The following is a 17,887-nucleotide window of genomic DNA, read 5'->3' on the forward strand; positions in this document are numbered from 1 at the left end:
GGTCAGATGCTGTTGTTCCATGTTCTCATCTTTATTCTCATGAGAAGACTTCAGACATGTATGAAGTTGCAGCCAGACTGCAGCTTTCCAGGGGAAAAGCACATGGGAAATAAAGTCATCACCGTTTCAAGGTGATGGCTTCTGGGTTTTGTCTCCTAAATAACACCTACCTTCTTACAGTGGCAGGCATTTAAACAGCCACTGCTGTACAACTAAAGTTACCCTACAGATAATTTCAATACTTGGGTTTATATATTTATAAATACAGCAATTTCTCCTTTCCCATACAGCAAAAATGGGATTAAGAACTTTCTTTTGCTTAATGGGAACTGTAAATGGTCACCAACTGAACAGGGCAAACAGGGAGAATAAACCAGTTACTTTCACTGGCCATTTCAATTTGGGGAGAGATGATGGCTATAATTTGAGTTACTTCTGAATGGACAAATAGTATGTTATGCTAGTAAAACTAAAGAGTCCACAGGAGCATTAAAACATTCAATCACTCATAATTCAATTTCCTTTCCAAAGATTATATACTCTAAATATTATGGTACATTTGCTGTCTTCATCTGAAATTTAAAAATTATATAATTGTATGTTCCCTTTGCCCTCAGTACTACATCATGAACATCAGAAACTTTTCATAGCATTTAGTTTTGTGTGTATGTGTGTGGGCATGTGCACATGACAGCACATGTATGGAGGTCAGAAGACAACACACAGGAGTTAGTTCTTGCCTTCCACCATGTGAGTCTTGGGAATCAAACTAGGTTGTTAGGCTTGGTAGCAAGTATTTAACTCACTGAGCCATCTTGTCAGCCCAAAAGGAATTTCTTAAATTTTCAATATTCTGCCTTTGAATTCTAATTACTAGAGTTCCTTTAATTACTGTAGCTCTTCTTCAAACACTTTCTCACTAATGTGAATGAGCTACAATGGATGCAATGTCTTTTCAACAGATTCCTAGAACTAGCATTATAATATCAAAAGGTGAATGCTACGGGGGGGGGGAGGGGTAGTTCAGTGTGCTTAGCATGTGCAAGTGCCCTGGTTCAATCCCTAGCACATCCTCCCAAAATAAGATGCACACTCTGAGCATCTCCTTTAAAATAAGTGCAGTTTGCGTTCCAACTAGCTGTTTGAGAAGTTGTCTGTCTCACTGATTTCTCCTTTCTACAAAATTATAATATCATAAAGCTGAGAAACTTTTCCACTTTAAACAAATAGTACTTGTCAAACTGGACAGCTGCATGCAGAAGAATACAAATAGATGCATATTCATTACCCAGCACAAAACTAAACTCCAAATGGATCAAGGGCCTCAACATGAGGCCAAATAAACTGAATCTGTTAGAAGAAAAAGTGAGGAATAGTCTTGAACTTGAACTCACTGGCACAGGACAGGACTTTCTGAACAAAACACAAATAGCACAGGCACTAAGACCAACAATTAATATTAATTAATTAGCTAGTTAATTAATGGGACCTCATGAAACTGAAAAGCTTCTGTACAGCAAAGGACACCATGATTTGAACAAAATGGCAGCCTACAGAACTGGAAAAGATTTTTGCCAACTACACATCTGAGAGAATTAATATCCAAAATATATAAAGAACTCAAAAAACCTGGGCATCAAAAAACAAATAACCCAACTAAAACAGAGTTCTCAAAAGATGAAACACAAATGGCTGAGAAACACTTAAAGAAACATTCACTATCCTTAGTCATCAGGGAAACTCAAAACTACTTTGAGATTTCATCTTACAGCAGTCAGAATGGCCAAGATCAGTAAAACAAACGGCAGCACATGCTGGTGAAGATGTGGAATAAGGGGAACACATACCCATTGCACAATCACTGTGGAAATCAGTTCCATGGAAGTTCCTCCAAAAGCTGGGACTAGATCTACCTCAAAATCCAGCTGTATCGCTCTTGGGCATACAACTAAAAGACTCTACATCCTACGCAGAGATACTTGCTCATCCATTTTCATTGCTGTTCTATTCATAGTAGTTAGAAAGTGGAAACAGCCTAGATGTCCATCAAATGATGGATGGATAATAAAAATATGGTATATTTACACATGGAATATTATTCAGCTATTAAGAAAAATAAAATAGGCAGGCAAATGGATGAACCTGGAAAAAAAATTATCCTGAGTGAAGTAACCCAGACTCAAAAAGACAAATATTGTATGTTTTCTCTTCTATGTGGATGTCAGCTTTCAAGCTATCAATATGTACACAACAATCCAAATAGCCACAGAAGTTAGGTACTTAGGCACCCAGGAAGAGGTAGGCAGGAGGAGAGGCTCTCCTGAGGAAAGGGAAATAAAATGTACTACTATGGAGAGAGAAAGGGAAACTAGAATAGGAGCGTTAGCTAGGAAGGGGATAGTAAAGAAAGGAAAAGGAGGGGATGTAGGGAGGGACAATGGGCACTAGAGGCCATTTGAAGAGCCACATAGAAACTTACTACTGTAGATGCTTCCCAGAATATATGCATACATGAAAGGAAACGAAAGGTAGTCATCAGTATCTCCCACCTACAATCCCTGCGACCTACAACAGTGACCTGCCTACAAGATATACTGGTGCAATGGTAGCACAAATGTTGTGGGAGTAACCAAGCACTTTCTGACTGAATGTAAGGTCTACTCCATGAGATGAAACCCATACCTGACACTGATAAAGTGGACAAGAACCTGCCCTAGAGAGGTCACAGGCCTAAGAGGAGATATAATGCTATTATTTTGCTGAATAGCATTCTGCTGAACAGCAATAAAATGATTTGTAATGACATACTGTTTTACCCATAGATCGCTGTCTCACTTAGCTCTCATCAGAGAAACTTCCTTTTGCAGCAGATGAGAACTAACACAAAGGCCCACAACTGCACAATGTGCGGAGAGTGGGGAGAACCTTTGGGGTACTCAGTCCTAAATGAGATGTCTTCATCAAAGCCCTCCCTTCAAGGCTCAGGAATCTTTGCAGAAGAGGAGGTAAAAAGTTTGTAAGAGTCAGAGGTGATGGATGACTCCAAGAAACAGGGTCTTCCAGACACAACAGGACTGATGCACATATCAACTCACAGACTATGGCAACATGCACAAGGACTACAAGCTAGATGGGTGCTAGCATTGAGAAGAGAAAGTGGGTGAGAGCTATCTACAACTGATACCCATGAGCAAAGGGAAAATCAGTTTTCTCCACTCGAGTGTCACTGGTTTATCAACCTCAGGGTAGGCGCCGTACACACTCATGAGCAGTTGGCCAACAGAAAACTAACTCAATATTTTGTAGACTTTTTGTCTCACTTTGCTTTGTTTGGGCATCTTTTTGTCTTAGCTGGTCTTCTGCTTGTTTGTTTTGATTTTCATTTTTGTGGGGATTTTGTGTGTGTTCCTTATTTGTTGTTGTTCCTCTGTTTTGTTTTTGTCTGCTTGTTTTTAGTTTGTTTGTTTTTTTTTTGGGTTTTCAAGATCGTTTCTCTGGCTATCTTTTTTTTGTTTTTTAATTTTATAATTAATTTAATTTTACATATCAGTCACGAATTCCCCTGTTCTCCCTATTTATGTATATATATTCTACATATGTAAAGAGAAAAAAATACACTGTTCTCACAACTTCTAAGTTTACTTTTTTCTAAAGAAAATGTCTATGTTTTGTGCAACACACATATGAATTACCTTTAAAGGATCCACAAGTTCCAAAGTATGCTTCAGGTAGATCAAATTTGTTATCTTTGATTCAGCTGCATTAACCTGTCAAGATAAAAGACAAATGGGAACAGCCCACATTTCAATACAGTGATAGGTTTTCCTCATGAACAGTCAACTCCTACGAATACCATTGTAATGGGTTTACAGTGTGGTCAGTAATTTCTAACCACCCTGCCGGCTAACATCACAGCTTGGCTGATCTACACAACTATGGAATATTATTGATAGGAGTTGACAGAAACAGCCAGCTGCCTGGACAGTCACCCAAGGTTTCTCTGCAACGTTGGGGCATCATCTTCAGCCTATAGGCTTAGCATATCTGACAGACTCATTTGTAAAGTAGGATGCACACAAGGCATACAGCTCGACCTCACATTCGGTACAAGTATTCCATGTACCAGACAAACTTGAATTCCACCAGTGTCCTGTCATGATTCAGGATTTTAAATTTTGGAAATTGTTGGTGTTTTTGGAATTCGGCTGCCTATTTTTTTCGGCTTGTGGATGGCTTCATCTCAGTGTCCCATTTTTTTTCCACATCCCATTCTTCTTGGTTTGTGGATGGCTTCATCTCAGCATCCCATTCTTCTCTGCATTCCATTCTTCTCGGCTTATGGGTAGCTTCATCTCCCTTATTAAATACCAGTCTACAATTGAGAGGTTAGACTCCATCAGCCTAGTTACTCTTTCAAGAATACTGTTTCAGCTACTGTTCCACTGCACACCAGAAGCCATCAGTCCATTGCCTGTTCAGCTGCCTTTGAAGAAAAGGGCACTTGTACCTTTTCTGGATTGCAAAGCCACTCCAGCGATGGTGCCATACTGTCCTGTCCTCAGAGGATGCCTGTTGCCAAAGCTGCAACCACACTTGTCTTGGCAAGGATCAGTAGTCCTTTGTTTGTGTCCTGTTTGCCCATTTTGGATAGCATACTGTCAGCAGTCGATGCGAGGGCACTTCGTTGCCCAGTGGCTAGCTTTTGCCACAATGAAAGTTAACTCTATATGCATTTTCTTCAATGTACATGTTTTTTGAAGGAGATTGTTACTGCCAAGAGCTGACATGTCTCATAATCATAAAAAAAATTCTAAGTTATAAAAACATCTTAAATGACATATTCTGTAGATCTCTGAAGGGTTTGAAGATGACCTGTCTATCTAAAATATATCTCTGCTTGACCTTTAAAACATGCTTAATATGACTACAAGTTCGATTATAATGTCTAACTACTAACTTTCATTTCTTTATATCCTAGTAGTTGGTAATAATAATATTCAAGGATTAGCGAATTGCATTACATTGTCAAATAAACTGTATAGGTACAATATCCTAAACAAGATTATAAATATACATACAGCATTTTCGAACAATATCAATCTCAATATATATAATTTGTATACAATATATAAAAATCCAATCCAATGTAAAGTATTTAAAACTAGTAGTTGTCTTTTAAAAGTAGATTTGATATTTACTTTTTTATTTATATCATATCTATATCCTCTCTTTTTTCTTTTTAGAGTAAATTCAATAATCTACCCTTTATCATTTTTAGCTTTTTTTTAGAGTAGATTCAATAATCTACCTCTTATCTATATCCTCTTTTTTTTTCAAACAAGAACCTTAAATCTAATCTCCTTTGCTTAGCCCTTTTCCTGACCATTAACAACAACTTGTAACCAACCCCCCTAAACAATGACAAGTATCCCAAACCTGAAACCCAGTGAAAGACCAAAAACCACTCGCCCCACCCCACCTCTTGGGAATGTGGGTGTCATGTTCTTAAAATTATTTTCTGTTGTTTGTGTGTAAAGGCATCTTTAGGGGATCCTGAAAAGAAAAGAAAAGAAAATTTTGGGGTTAACTGTCAAGTTCCAGGACTCGAGGTAGCTATATCATTTGTTGTCTAGTCTCTGCATAATGCCAAAGTGCAGGGCTTATCTCAAGTCCTTGTTCGAGTAGTCTGTGAAGCTGGATCATCTCAGCTAACCATCTCGAAATTGTTCTGAGCAGTTTGTGGTCCAAAGCTGATCTTTAGGTGATGTTTGTCAGCTTAGTGGTATCATTGTTATGTGGAATCATTGTTATGGGGCCCATCATTCAGGTTATCTGGTACATGGAATACTCACACCGAATGTGAGGTCGAGCTATATGCCTTGTGTACATCCTACTTCACAAATGAGTCTGTCAGGTACTTTAAGCCTGTAGGCCGAAGATGATGCCCCAATGTACAGAGGAACCTCGAGTGACTGTCCAGGCAGCTGGCTGTTTCTGTCAACTCACATTTTTTTGGAAGTCAATTGTTCGCACTTTCTGTTTTACTAGGTAATATTATTTCCTTCTTGGGTCTCTGAGGGAGTTGAAGATTAGATAGTTGTAGTAACAATTTTCCTTGTTAAGAAATTCAAAAAAGAGCCAGGTGATGGTGGCACACGCCTTTAATCCCAGCACTAGGGAGGCAGAGGCAGGCAGATCTCTGTGAGTTCGAGACCAGCCTGGGCTACAGAGTGAGTTCCAGGAAAGGCACAAAGCTACACACAGAAACCTTGCCTCAAAAAACCAAAAAAAAAAAAAAAAAAAAAGAAAGAAAGAAAGAAAGAAATTCAAAACAGAAACTCACCAAGAGGTGTTAAGTGTATAAGTTTGAAAGACATCATAAGATAGTTTTCTGTTGATAATACAAGTTAGGATAGAAAGTGGATTAGGTACATTTTGGACTCATCAAAATAAAATAGATAATAAAATATTTTCTCTAAATTTGTCAATGCAAATGGACTAGACATTGTTGATGTATTTATTTACTGCTTGTATATATTATATATAGTTATTATACTTATTATATATAGTTTTTCTTATATTAGTTATAACTTTTTTATTATTTTTATTTTTATTAGACAAAAAGGGGAAATGTGATGATATTTTATTTGTATGTTAATAAATAAAGTTTGCCTGGAAATCAAAGGAAATAGCAAGCCATTAACACAAAAGTCAGGCAGTGGTAGCACATGCCCTTAATCCAATCACATGGCAGGCAGGGTCTCTGTGTGTTCAAGGACACACTAGGGAACAGCCAAGTGTGGTAACACACGCCTTTAATCCCAGTACCAACCATAAAGACCTGGAGGTCTCTATAGACAGGCAGTGACAAGGAAGTGAGGTAGCTGGGCTAAAAGCCAATGAGAGGACAGAACAACAAGGCAATAAAGGTGCCGGTAGACAGGAAGTAGCTCACTTTTTTGGAGGCTACAGAGCTGGTGAGGTAAGATGGTTGGTCTCTAAGGCTTTCACCCCTATATTTGGCTCTGTGTTCTTTTGTTCGTTTGTTTGTTTTGTTTTGTTTTTCGAGACAGGGTTTCCCTGTGTAGCTTTGCGCCTTTCCTGGATCTGGCTCTGTAGACCAGGCTGGCCTCGAACTCACAGAGATCCGCCTGCCTCTGCCTCCTGAGTGCTGGGATTAAAGGTGTGCGCCACCACCGCCCAGCCCATGTTCTTTATTTAATAAAACCATTTAGAAATTTGTCTACATTTTATATTACTCAGACAGATAGAGGATTCTCAATTGCAAAGGCAGCCTTTTACACAGACAGCTAACTTTAGACTTCAGAACAGATTCAAAGCAGACTGGTTGCCCCTAGAGACAAATACACAAGGTCATTTTCCAGGTGTTGTTTTGCTTATTCAAGGTCAGCGCTTATAGCAACTTTAGACATGACTTTCTCAGTAATTGACTTTTTGCATGTAGTCCTAGCCTAAGTAGATGCTACAGGCTCAGGGTTCAACCAACTGTTTACTTACTGTCTGGGATCCTTTCACCAACTTAGAGCCACGTGCATGAGTCAATGTGACATTACTAGCTTAAGAGAAACTACTTATCTTGTGTTATGAGAATGGGTAGAGCCCTGAAAATGTAACTTATAATTGTCCAGAGTTTGGCCATGAGAGAGCAGCAGAGAGCAGCAGCAGTACGGAGAGAGATGGCTGTGTAAAGTTATATGAGAGCTGCTGCAGAATGTGAGTAAAGTGTGTGTGTGTGTGTGTTTTTGTGCGCGCGCGCGCACGCTGAATGAGAGATGGGGGCAGTGGCAATGTAGAGGAGGAAGCTATGTAGAAATTGAGTGAAGTGTGTGTGTGCTGAGTGACAGATAAAGAAGCAGCATTAGGGAAGGTGAGAGAATGAACAATGGCGAACGATGTGAAGGAATGGTGTAAGAGCTAGGCAGAGGGTAAGAATGAATGTGAGAATGTGTGTAGGCGTGCATGCTAAGTGAGGGATGAAGCTGAATGGGTGGAGAGAAAATGTAACATAGAATTGTCCAAAGTTGGGCAGAGAAGAAGTGTGAGAGTAAGATGAGAGAGTGAATGAATGAAAGAGTAAAGAGTGAATAAATGATGTAATAATATGTGAAGGAATGTAACAGAGTAGAGAGAAGAAATGTGTAGATGTAACTGTACCAAAGAGATTTGTAACTGTGTGGAAACAAGGAAGATGAAGCTGTATAGAAAAGAGATATAGAAGAGAAATGTATATAAAAGATAGATGTGTAGCCATGTGAAAACAGATGTAACTGTGTATAGAGATGTATGACCATTTGTATGTATGTACAGAATGTAGCAGTGTGGAGATACGGTAGCAATGTGGAGACAGAAAGAGTCAGACCATTTTTTAAGATGAAGTAAAAGAGAAAGCTAACATCAGAAAGCATGTGTGTTTTCTTATTTTACCAGTCAGATAGATAGAAACTTATTTCTAAATACCCTCAGATAGAAAAAGTTTGGTCCTTGCCGCCTTCGTGGATTTTCTTGCATTACCTTGGAGGTAGCCTTGGAGCAGATCACTAGTTAAAAACATGAAATAAAGCAGCTAGTATCCCAAGAAGAGCTATGGAGGTGATAATCCCTTGCAGAACAGGGAAGAGAGGATGCAAGTCACCATTCAGGTCTGAGAGCACATCACTGAAGATGTCACAGGAACAGGATAATAAGGTGGACAGAGTGAACAACTGTATGCCAATAAGTTTATAAAGGCACAAAAGTTCATTCGATTTGAATTACACCACATCTATTTGAGGAGATTTTAAAGTTTCCTAAAGAGTATAGGTTCTGATGGCCATTACTGTGAGAGCTCCCAAACACGCAAGGGAGGAAGAATAAGGCTCCACACAAATGCTACCAGACACCGAGGAGGGACAGAGCCGCCAGACTGGATCACAAAGGTTCCCTCACTGTCTCCGTGCTTCCACTACAAAAGCACTCTTCTCTCTAAGACACTGCAGTAAGCGCCAAGGAATTTACGTAAGTCATCACACTCATTTAATTACATATTCTTCAGTTTACTCTGAATTATATATGTAGAAAGAAATATAAATATATATTTATATATACAAAGACAATTATATATATAAAGAATATAGATATTCTTTAGAACTAACATAATCTTGTTATATTGTAGGTAAATAGTATAGGTTATAATTTTGTTGAAAAGTATATAAATGATATATTTAAGTAAATATTTGATTAGTTTAAATATGCTAATCCTTCAACTACCTAAGATGCTTTTTTACTGCACTGTAATATAAAGCCAAATTTTTTAAAAGTTGCCCCCTAAGGCATAAAACTATTCTGTGTATCAGTGAGGATTACTTACCCAGGACACTTCTTTATTTCCCATCACTATCCATCAAGACAAGCTGTGTCTCACAATAATAACATAGCACATGGTGCTCAGTAACACATACCGTGTCTTGCTTTGGGATTTGAACTAAAACAGAAAGCAGCTGCTCCGTATCCAGGAATCTTGATATGACTGAAACAGAAAGTGAGCATTTGAACTTCATGGAGTAATCAAGGAAAAGATGTTCTGGGGTTATTCACAGGAGCACAGACAATATAAGACAACTATGCCACAGGGAAGTCTATGGTGACTTAAGCACGGCCAAACCCCAGTCAACTGTTTATATCCTATATAATCATGGGGCAAGGAAAAGAACCATGATCTTGTGATGGCCACCTCCCCTGACAAGACAGTGTTAACTCTGTGTCTGATCAGAGCTAGCCTGCTTCAGGCCCATGATGGATCATGAGCTAGCTGATTATGGCCATGTGTTATCTGAGTAGCACAAGTAACCCCCTATCCCAAATGAACAAATAATTCCCCATTTGGCCAGCAGGGGCATGCACTAAGGCCTCTGGATGCATAACTTGTTCAGCTTACAATGTGGAAAAAAAAAAAAAAGAGCAGTCCCAATTGTTGTTTGATATTTTGTTTGTGTTCTGACAAATAAGCTTGCTTGGAGTCAGAGGGCAGAACTAGCCACTAATTAAACATAGCCCTTTTGGTCAGAGGAACTGGAGAGGTAGGGACTGTGGCTGTTCCCTTGCTTCTCTGATCTTTCAGGTTTTTGCCCCAATATCTGACTCCTGATTTTTTATTGATAAGATTAATTAGATTTACGAATCACCCAGTAGAAATTACCTCAGTCAGGCTTCCTCCAATCCCTGCCATATGCTCCACAAAACCCACTGGCCAGCACAGCACAGCAGTACTCCTCCCCTGGAGATCCTCTGACTCTTCAAAGTTCCTACTTTTTCTTAATAAACAGGGTTTTCTACTTCCTCCATGTCTGTGTTTCCTTATTCTTGGGTGAGAGGCAATAAATTCTGAAGCCAATGGCTCACAGTGTTTTTAGAATCTGTTAAATTTCTGGGACCCCAGCTCCTCAGTTAAGCCCACTAAGGGCCTAGAAGGGATTTGTTCCTCTCAAAGAATCCATTTCTCTGCCTCAATACATAATGCTAACAACAACTGAGGAAACTCCCTGATGTCAATCTCTGGTTTTCACACACATGCATACATTATATGAGCACACATGTGACATGTATTTACACAAACATGCATACCATACACATACACAAACACACAAAAGTAAATAACTTCAAGTTCTGGGCTGGGAATATATATTTAGTTCAGTGCTCACCCAGCTCACTCAGCATACACAAAGCACTGGGTTCAACCCTTAGCTTTGTAATATTTTTTTTAAGACTCAATAGAGGCTAGGGCGGTGGTGGTGGCACATGCCTTTAATCCCAGCACTGAGAGGCAGAACCAGGTGGATCTCTGTGAGTTTGAAGCCAGCCTGGTCTACAGAGCGAGATCCAGGACAGGTACCAAAACTACACAGAAAAACCCTGTGTGTGTGTGGGGGGGGGGGGGGGGACGACTCAATAGGGATTAGGAAGATGTTCACTATCAAACTGTGATCTAATTCGAACCCACTAAATTTAATAATAAGTAACAATAAGTTAGTTAGTGATAATGTTAACATATGAAGATTTATATGCAAGTGACTTTATGTACAAGGACATGCATCAAAGAGAAACCAAGAAGAATGAGACAAGGAAAAGAAAGCTGCAAAAGTATACCTTCAGCTGAATATGCTTGCCCATAACACAGGCACTCTGCAGACTTGCAAATCTGAAGCCAGTCTGGATTATAGAGCTGATCTTGTCTCAAAGAGAAAGGAGGGGCTGTAACTTCAGTTCCAAGGAATCCAATACCTCTGAGTGCAACTACATGTATGTGGTGCACATAAATTCATGCTGGTACACACGCACACACACACACGCACACACACAAAAAAAAAACTAAAATACATTTTTAAGAAAGGAGATAGGGAGGGAAGAGAAAAAGAAAGGAAGGGGAGGAAGAGCAAGCCAGAGGAGCACAGGAGGGAGAGAACGCAGAGGGGTGGAGAAACAATATCAGGAAAGGCCTGGAGGAGGTTCAAGTGACCCTGCAAAGGAGTGCTGGAGTTCAGTTACACTACATCAGTGTGGGAGAGCTGGGCGATCACAGCATCCAGCCATTCAAGGGCTCTGCTTGCCAAGGGCAGCCTCCAGAAGAGCCTAGAGGTGACACCAGAAGCAAAAGCATACAGCAATGTAAAAGGATCCAAGAGGCTCAGAGAGCAACTCACACCTGCAAGGCTGCCTGTGACACAAACGTCTCAGACGGGAAACGATGACGACAGGACCCTGAGTTTTCCACCAAGTTTGTTAAGACCAGAAGGAAAAATATGGTGAGAGCCAGAGAAGGTGAAGCCCAAGGAGAGTTCAAGTCCCCACAGAAGAAGTTCATAAACACAGAAAGACAGACTCAGGAGAGAAGCCAGTTGGACTGATGTGTAGCCAGATGAAGGGAGGAGCGACAGACAGAAGCAGCAGCTTAAATAAACTGACTGCATTTTAATTTGTAAAATTAGTGAAGCTAGACACAGTGCTGCATGCCTGTAATCCTAACATTTGGACACTGAGGCAGGAAGGTTTTAAGACCAACCTGGGCTACACGTCAATAAATAAGTAATAAACTGTTTACCCGACTGGAGTCCAAAGAAGAGCTCCTCGTCCTGAAGCAGCTCCTGGACACAGTCCAGCCTCATGTTGATAGTTTCCACATCAACCAGGGGCTCCAGTATGTTAGAGCGCAGCCTTCTGCTCCCTCCCGCAGTCTTAGTGTAATTTAAAACACCAAAGAGAGTGTGATTATTCCTTCCAAAAGACAAATTGTAAATATCATTAAGGAGAAAAAGAAAAATTCAAGAAAATTTCCTTTTAACCTTGTAATTAAATAATCCTATAATCTATATCAGTGGCTCACAAACTTTATTATACAGACAAATTACATGGGAATCCTAATTCAATAAATCTGAGTTAAGGCCTAAAACCTACACTCTGTTTTATGTTTATGTTTTATTCATTAGACAGGGTCTCCTGTAACACAGGCTGTCCTTCAACCTGTTACATACCACAACATGACCTTGAACTCAAGATCCTCCTAATTCTACCTCCTAAGTGGTGGTATTGGAGGTAGAGTATGCAACCACGCCTGGTTTGAGAGCCTACTTGTTAGATCCCAAATATGACATCACTGAACCACATTTTGATTAATAAGGATCAACGGTATCTCCTATGCCAAGCCTGAACACACAAGGCAGACGTGGTTCCTAACTCTGTGGCTTTGTTGAAGGAAGTGTGTCACTGTAGGGGTGGTCTTTGAGGTCTCCTATGCTCGAGCTACACCCAGTGTCAAGTTTACTTCCTATTGTCTACAGATCAAGATGTAGGACTCTCAGCTCCTTCTCCAACACCATGTCTGCCTGCATGCCACCATGTCCTACCATGATGATAATGGACTGAACCTCTGAAACTGTAAGCCACCCCAATTAAATGTTTTCTTTATAAGAGTTGCTGTTGTCATGGTGTCTCTTCACAGCAATAAAACCCCTAACCAAGCTAGTGATTGATGGCCAAAAATTTTTATCAACCTACTGATGTGACTAAGGACAAAACAAAGAGTGGGGAGAGATAGACAATAATCTTAATCATATAAAAAAATGATCTTGGTCTGGCATGATGACTCAGTGGGTAAAGGCACCTGCTACCAAGACTGGTGACCTGAGTTTGATCCCTGGAGCCCACATGGAACAAGGAGAAAACCAACTCTTACAAGTTGTCCACTGACTTCTATACACATCTGTATGCATGTGTGTGTGTGTGCACGCACGCCCACACACACACACACACAATTAAGTCAATGTAAAACGAAAAATTTAAATAATTACCAGAGTTGGTCATTGACTTTCTTTGCTCTGATAACATAAGAGTAATAGAAAAGTAACTGTAGAGCAATTTCAGTGGACATGCTAGTGGTGTCAAGTGGCAGCTAAATGTAAACATACCTGTATTTCCTCCAGACTAGTGACCATGAACGTCTATCCACGTACTTACTGGTGTCCACACAAAAACACAATTCTTACCTCATGGGGGAGACGAGATGGTTTATTCTGGAGCCAAATGGGAGTGACCATGACCCAGGAATACAGATTTAGGTTACCCCAAATTCCATGTTCCAACATGGATGCAGTTTTAAAAATTTTTATTGTAACAGAACAAAGAAGGTCCTAAACTGAGGCACTTTGTGATACACTGTGATACACAGCAGGGGAAGAGCAAAGCAGAGATAGCTCAGCTACAGGCCTGAGATGCCATCTGATGACTCTTGGCCTTCTGGTTGATAGAAAACAGTTTTGTTAATACATTTCAAAATGTTTTTATCTGTTCGTCACAGGGTGCTAAGAACGGTACAGAGGTGGGCAAGGAATGCCTGTTAAAGGCTAAAGATAGTTCAAGATAAACTGTAATCAGGCTCCACACATGCAATAGTCCAGCTTCTCCACAACCACTGCAGCCTAATCAGTTATTCAGCCTTACGGAAGTCACAGTGGAAGGCACAGTGTCATCCCAGGAACTCTGCTCACACTGAGCATCTGTTTATCTACTTTGTTTACGGTTCTTCACCCAATCTTGGCAACTGAAGGGTTGTTTTTTATTGTTTAGTTAACTCAATTCTTTTGAAAACCTGATTTTGTGAAAAATCTGGGTTCAGCAACAATAGAGCAGTGATTTAAAATGTTTATTTACTATTTCTCCACCAATAACTTAATTAAAACTTTCAAGTAACCATTCACAGAAATCACTGACATTTTATAAGAACCACTCAGATTGCCTTACCTGTAGTCCTGGTTATTGATGAGCAACTCAAGGTTCTGGGCTGACGATGAATCTATCATGGCTGTCTGTTCACTACCTTGGAAATAAATCTTCAGTGATTTTGGTGCATAAACTGAATTTTGAATGAATTCGACATATTTTAACAAGGCTGCAGCAGCTGCAAGGCAGTAATACCTGTGAGTGACCACAGTAATGCAGTGTAAACTCAGGGTAAATAAACAGCTGCTGCTGCAGAAAGAGACATTTAATTCACCTTGATATTAGGATAATTAAAAACATTTAGACAGAATTTCTTAAATCCAAAGAAAAAGACATTGAGAATGCAAATTTTGGAAACCAAGTAAATAATCTTATAAAACTGATTGAACACTGGACAATGGACAAACAATGTTTGTTTTTGAAGTGGTCTTTCCCTAGCTTAGGACTGCCTGGAATCCACCACAATCTCTGAGCATCATCCTTCCAAGTGCTGAGACTTGAGCCACCACACTTAGCTATAAAAGGCAGTTTTTTCAAGTCTGTCACTTACAGGGTGGTATACTTCAACAAACTGCTTGTTAGAAGACAACGTGCAGCTGGGCAAAGTGGTGCATGTCTTTAACCCCAGCATTCAACAGGCAGAGGCCAACGTGGTCTACACAGCAAGCTCCAGGCCAGCCAGGGACACAGTGAGATGGAGTGGGGGTGGGGAAGAAAAGGAGTGAGAGGGAGGGAGAATAATAGAAGTTTGTTTCTTTTCAAGACAGGGTTTCTCTGTGTAGCCCTGGCTGTCCTAGAACTCACTCTGTAGACCAGGCTGGTCTCGAACTTGGAGATCCTCCTGCCTCTGCCTCTTGAGTGCTGGGATGAAAAGAACGTGCCACCACTGTCTCGCTGTAGTTTGTTTCTTAAGACAGTCTCACTTTGTAGGGCTGACTAGCCAGGAACTTACCAGATAGCTCTAACTGGCCTTGAACTTGCAGCAATCCTCCTGACTCAGCTCCCTAGAGTGCTAAGATCACAACCATGGGCCACCATGCCTGGCTAACTATGTTTCTCTTCTGGGACTCAAATTTCTAGTATCCTATAGCTAATCAAGATTTTCACTATGAGGTAAATGAGCAGCTACTATCAGAGCAATAAATGACAATTCATTTGGAGAAAATCTAAATTAAATCATAAATATACAGCTTGTAGAAAAGTTTATTTCAGTACTAACTGGATGTGTATTGTGGGCCAGGTCCTTTTCTGGGTGGTAGATAGTAATACAGCCAGAACAGGACAGAGAAGAGATCTCCCCTGTGAGGACCCAGCACTCAGAGAGCTGCTGTAACTCACCTGGATTGAACTTCCATTAGGACAGAGCTGAACTCGGCGATGCACAACTGTTCAATGTACTCTAAGCCCTTTGTTTCATTGAAGTATTTCCTTTGGACTGTAGTGAAATTAACGTTCTGAAAAGAGATTTTAATTTTCAAATAAGTCATTAAATGTCATGCTGTTGTTCAATATTGACCTCTTACCTAAAGCTAGTGGATCATATCTATAATCCCAAAACTGGAGAAGCTAAGGCAGGAGTATTTTCATGAGTTCAAAGTAGAGTAACATCTTGTCTTAAAAACAAAACAACCTCCACAAAAATAACTGATTTCTTAAACACTTTGTAGTATATCAGTAGGTATCTTAAATATTGTAGAAAGTTATTTTTATTGTTTCCAATATTTAAATAAATTTTTCTAATATATAAAATGAAAATAGAAGCTGGGAGTAGTGGCACCCGCCTTTAATCCCAGTACTTGGGAGGCAGAGGCAGGTGGATCTCCATGAGGTGGAGGCCAGCCTGGTCTACAGAGTGAATTCTAGGACAGCTAGAAGTATATAGTGAGACACTATCTTGGGGAGAGAGAGAGAGAGAGAGAGAGAGAGAGAGAGAGGGGGATGGAGGGAGAAAGAAAGGAAGAAAGGAAGAGAGAAAAAGAAAATGGCTGTCCATCTTTCTGTGAATGACAGTACAACACGTAATTCTCAATTAGAAATTACTTTCATGAACTTAACTGAATATATTAAGGACAATAATAAAACAATAAGCATGAGAGTCTCTGGCACCTAGGATTTGTATTCCACAGAAACATCACACAGGTTTTTCAGGTCCTCTGTAAGTTAAAATAACTGAGAAAAGGCACACCCTTAGATCTAGGTGGTGCAATGATGGAAATACGTCAATTCCACCATCAAATCTACATGGGGAAAATTATTCAAAAGTGAGACAGTAGCTCCTGGGTATCTTATTGTTTGTTTATTTTTGTTTCTTGAGACTAGATGTCCTTGTTCAGTCTGAAGGGAGCAGCCAAAAGCAGCTTGACCTAAGAACTACCATTTTGACTTCATACTCCATTTTACCTGTATGGTGAAATAAAGCTCAGGTTCCCAAGCCCCAGGGGAGCTGAGAACTTTCCAATGGCTGAGTCAACCTCCTCCCTAAACCACAGAAATAGTCATTATGCATCTTTAGTTCTCTAGAAATAGTATCTCTAACAAAGAACAAATGAATCTGGTTGGTTGGATTGAAAGGCTTGCACTGTAGGTTGGTTAACAAAGACGGAACACCCAAGGAAGCCCCTAATCTCTAAATCCTGACTGGTGAAAATCAAAACTGTAACTTGGCAACAAATGTTTGTGATTTTGTGCTTATAACCCCACTTCTGCCACTGCTCAGGGCTGTCAGGAGAAACAATGCTCCCGGGTCTCTGTCTTGCAGCCTTGCCCGATTACCCATTCATATGGTGATTTATTAAAGTCTTTGGAACCCATAAGTGTTGTCTCTCTCCTTCCTCATGGTGCATAAAGGGCTAGGTGTAACATGAGGGTAGCCTGGGTACCATGTCCAGTGATAGTGGCTCTCTTTATTTAATGAAACAGAGAGGAAAGTGAAAATAAAGTTGTGAACTAAGAGTTTACCTACTTTGGGAAAAAAAAAAAAAAAAAGGATAAAGCCAGGCGATCCCAGCACTGAGGTGAGGGCAGAGAATCAAGAGTTCAAGGTCAGCCTTAACTACACAGCAAGTCAAGGCCAGCCTGCAGTAGTACATGAGATCCTAGCTAAAAGAAGCTCCTCTCCCCCAGAAAGTAATGTCAAGAAAGAACGAACCAATGGACTCTGGAGTATATTCTGTTAAGGCTACAGGAACCTTCAGCAGGCAGGAACATACATGCTGTGACTTTTCTAAGTATCTATTTAATCTTCACAACAACTCTACAACACAAGTCTTTTTATTCCAATTTTCTGTAAGTAAAATTCTAAAAAGTCAAGTCACTGCTCACATATCATCCAGTTTAGAGCTAGACTTCTTGCATTCCAAGATTCATACTCCCTCCACTTCGTACTGCTTCTGACTTAAGAAGCTCTCTGTATGGTCAGTGGGTTATAATAGGAACAATAACACATTGATTTTTCTTTCTTGTAATACTTCTATCTGAAATATTTTCGTGGCTTGCTCCTTTACTCCATTCAGGGTTTTGTTAGTATATAACCATTAGCTGCTGAAGCTCCTGCCTTTATGTCCCAGTGAGAATGGACTGTTCCCTACAATTTTTTCAAAATTTTGTTTGTTTGCTTGTT

The 17,887-nt window shown here is 40.0% G+C and overlaps 1 protein-coding gene across 1 annotated transcript in view; it reads right to left on the reverse strand.

Annotated features, from left to right (window-relative positions):
* Msh4 (mutS homolog 4) overlaps nt 1-17,887 on the reverse strand; it is a 61,767-nt gene that overhangs the window by 36,416 nt on the left and 7,464 nt on the right. Inside the window, exons 4-8 of the mRNA XM_052731885.1 lie at nt 15,607-15,722; nt 14,290-14,463; nt 12,095-12,267; nt 9,459-9,526; nt 3,693-3,767 (exon numbers count right to left, since the gene is read on the reverse strand). Of these exons, the coding sequence (XP_052587845.1) occupies nt 3,693-3,767; nt 9,459-9,526; nt 12,095-12,267; nt 14,290-14,463; nt 15,607-15,722 (606 nt within the window). The remainder of the gene's footprint in view (nt 1-3,692; nt 3,768-9,458; nt 9,527-12,094; nt 12,268-14,289; nt 14,464-15,606; nt 15,723-17,887) is intronic.

The sequence above is a fragment of the Peromyscus californicus genome, unplaced genomic scaffold, assembly GCF_007827085.1.
Source record: "Peromyscus californicus insignis strain IS unplaced genomic scaffold, ASM782708v3 Scaffold_9__1_contigs__length_137607984, whole genome shotgun sequence".
Taxonomy (NCBI): Eukaryota; Metazoa; Chordata; class Mammalia; order Rodentia; family Cricetidae; genus Peromyscus; species Peromyscus californicus.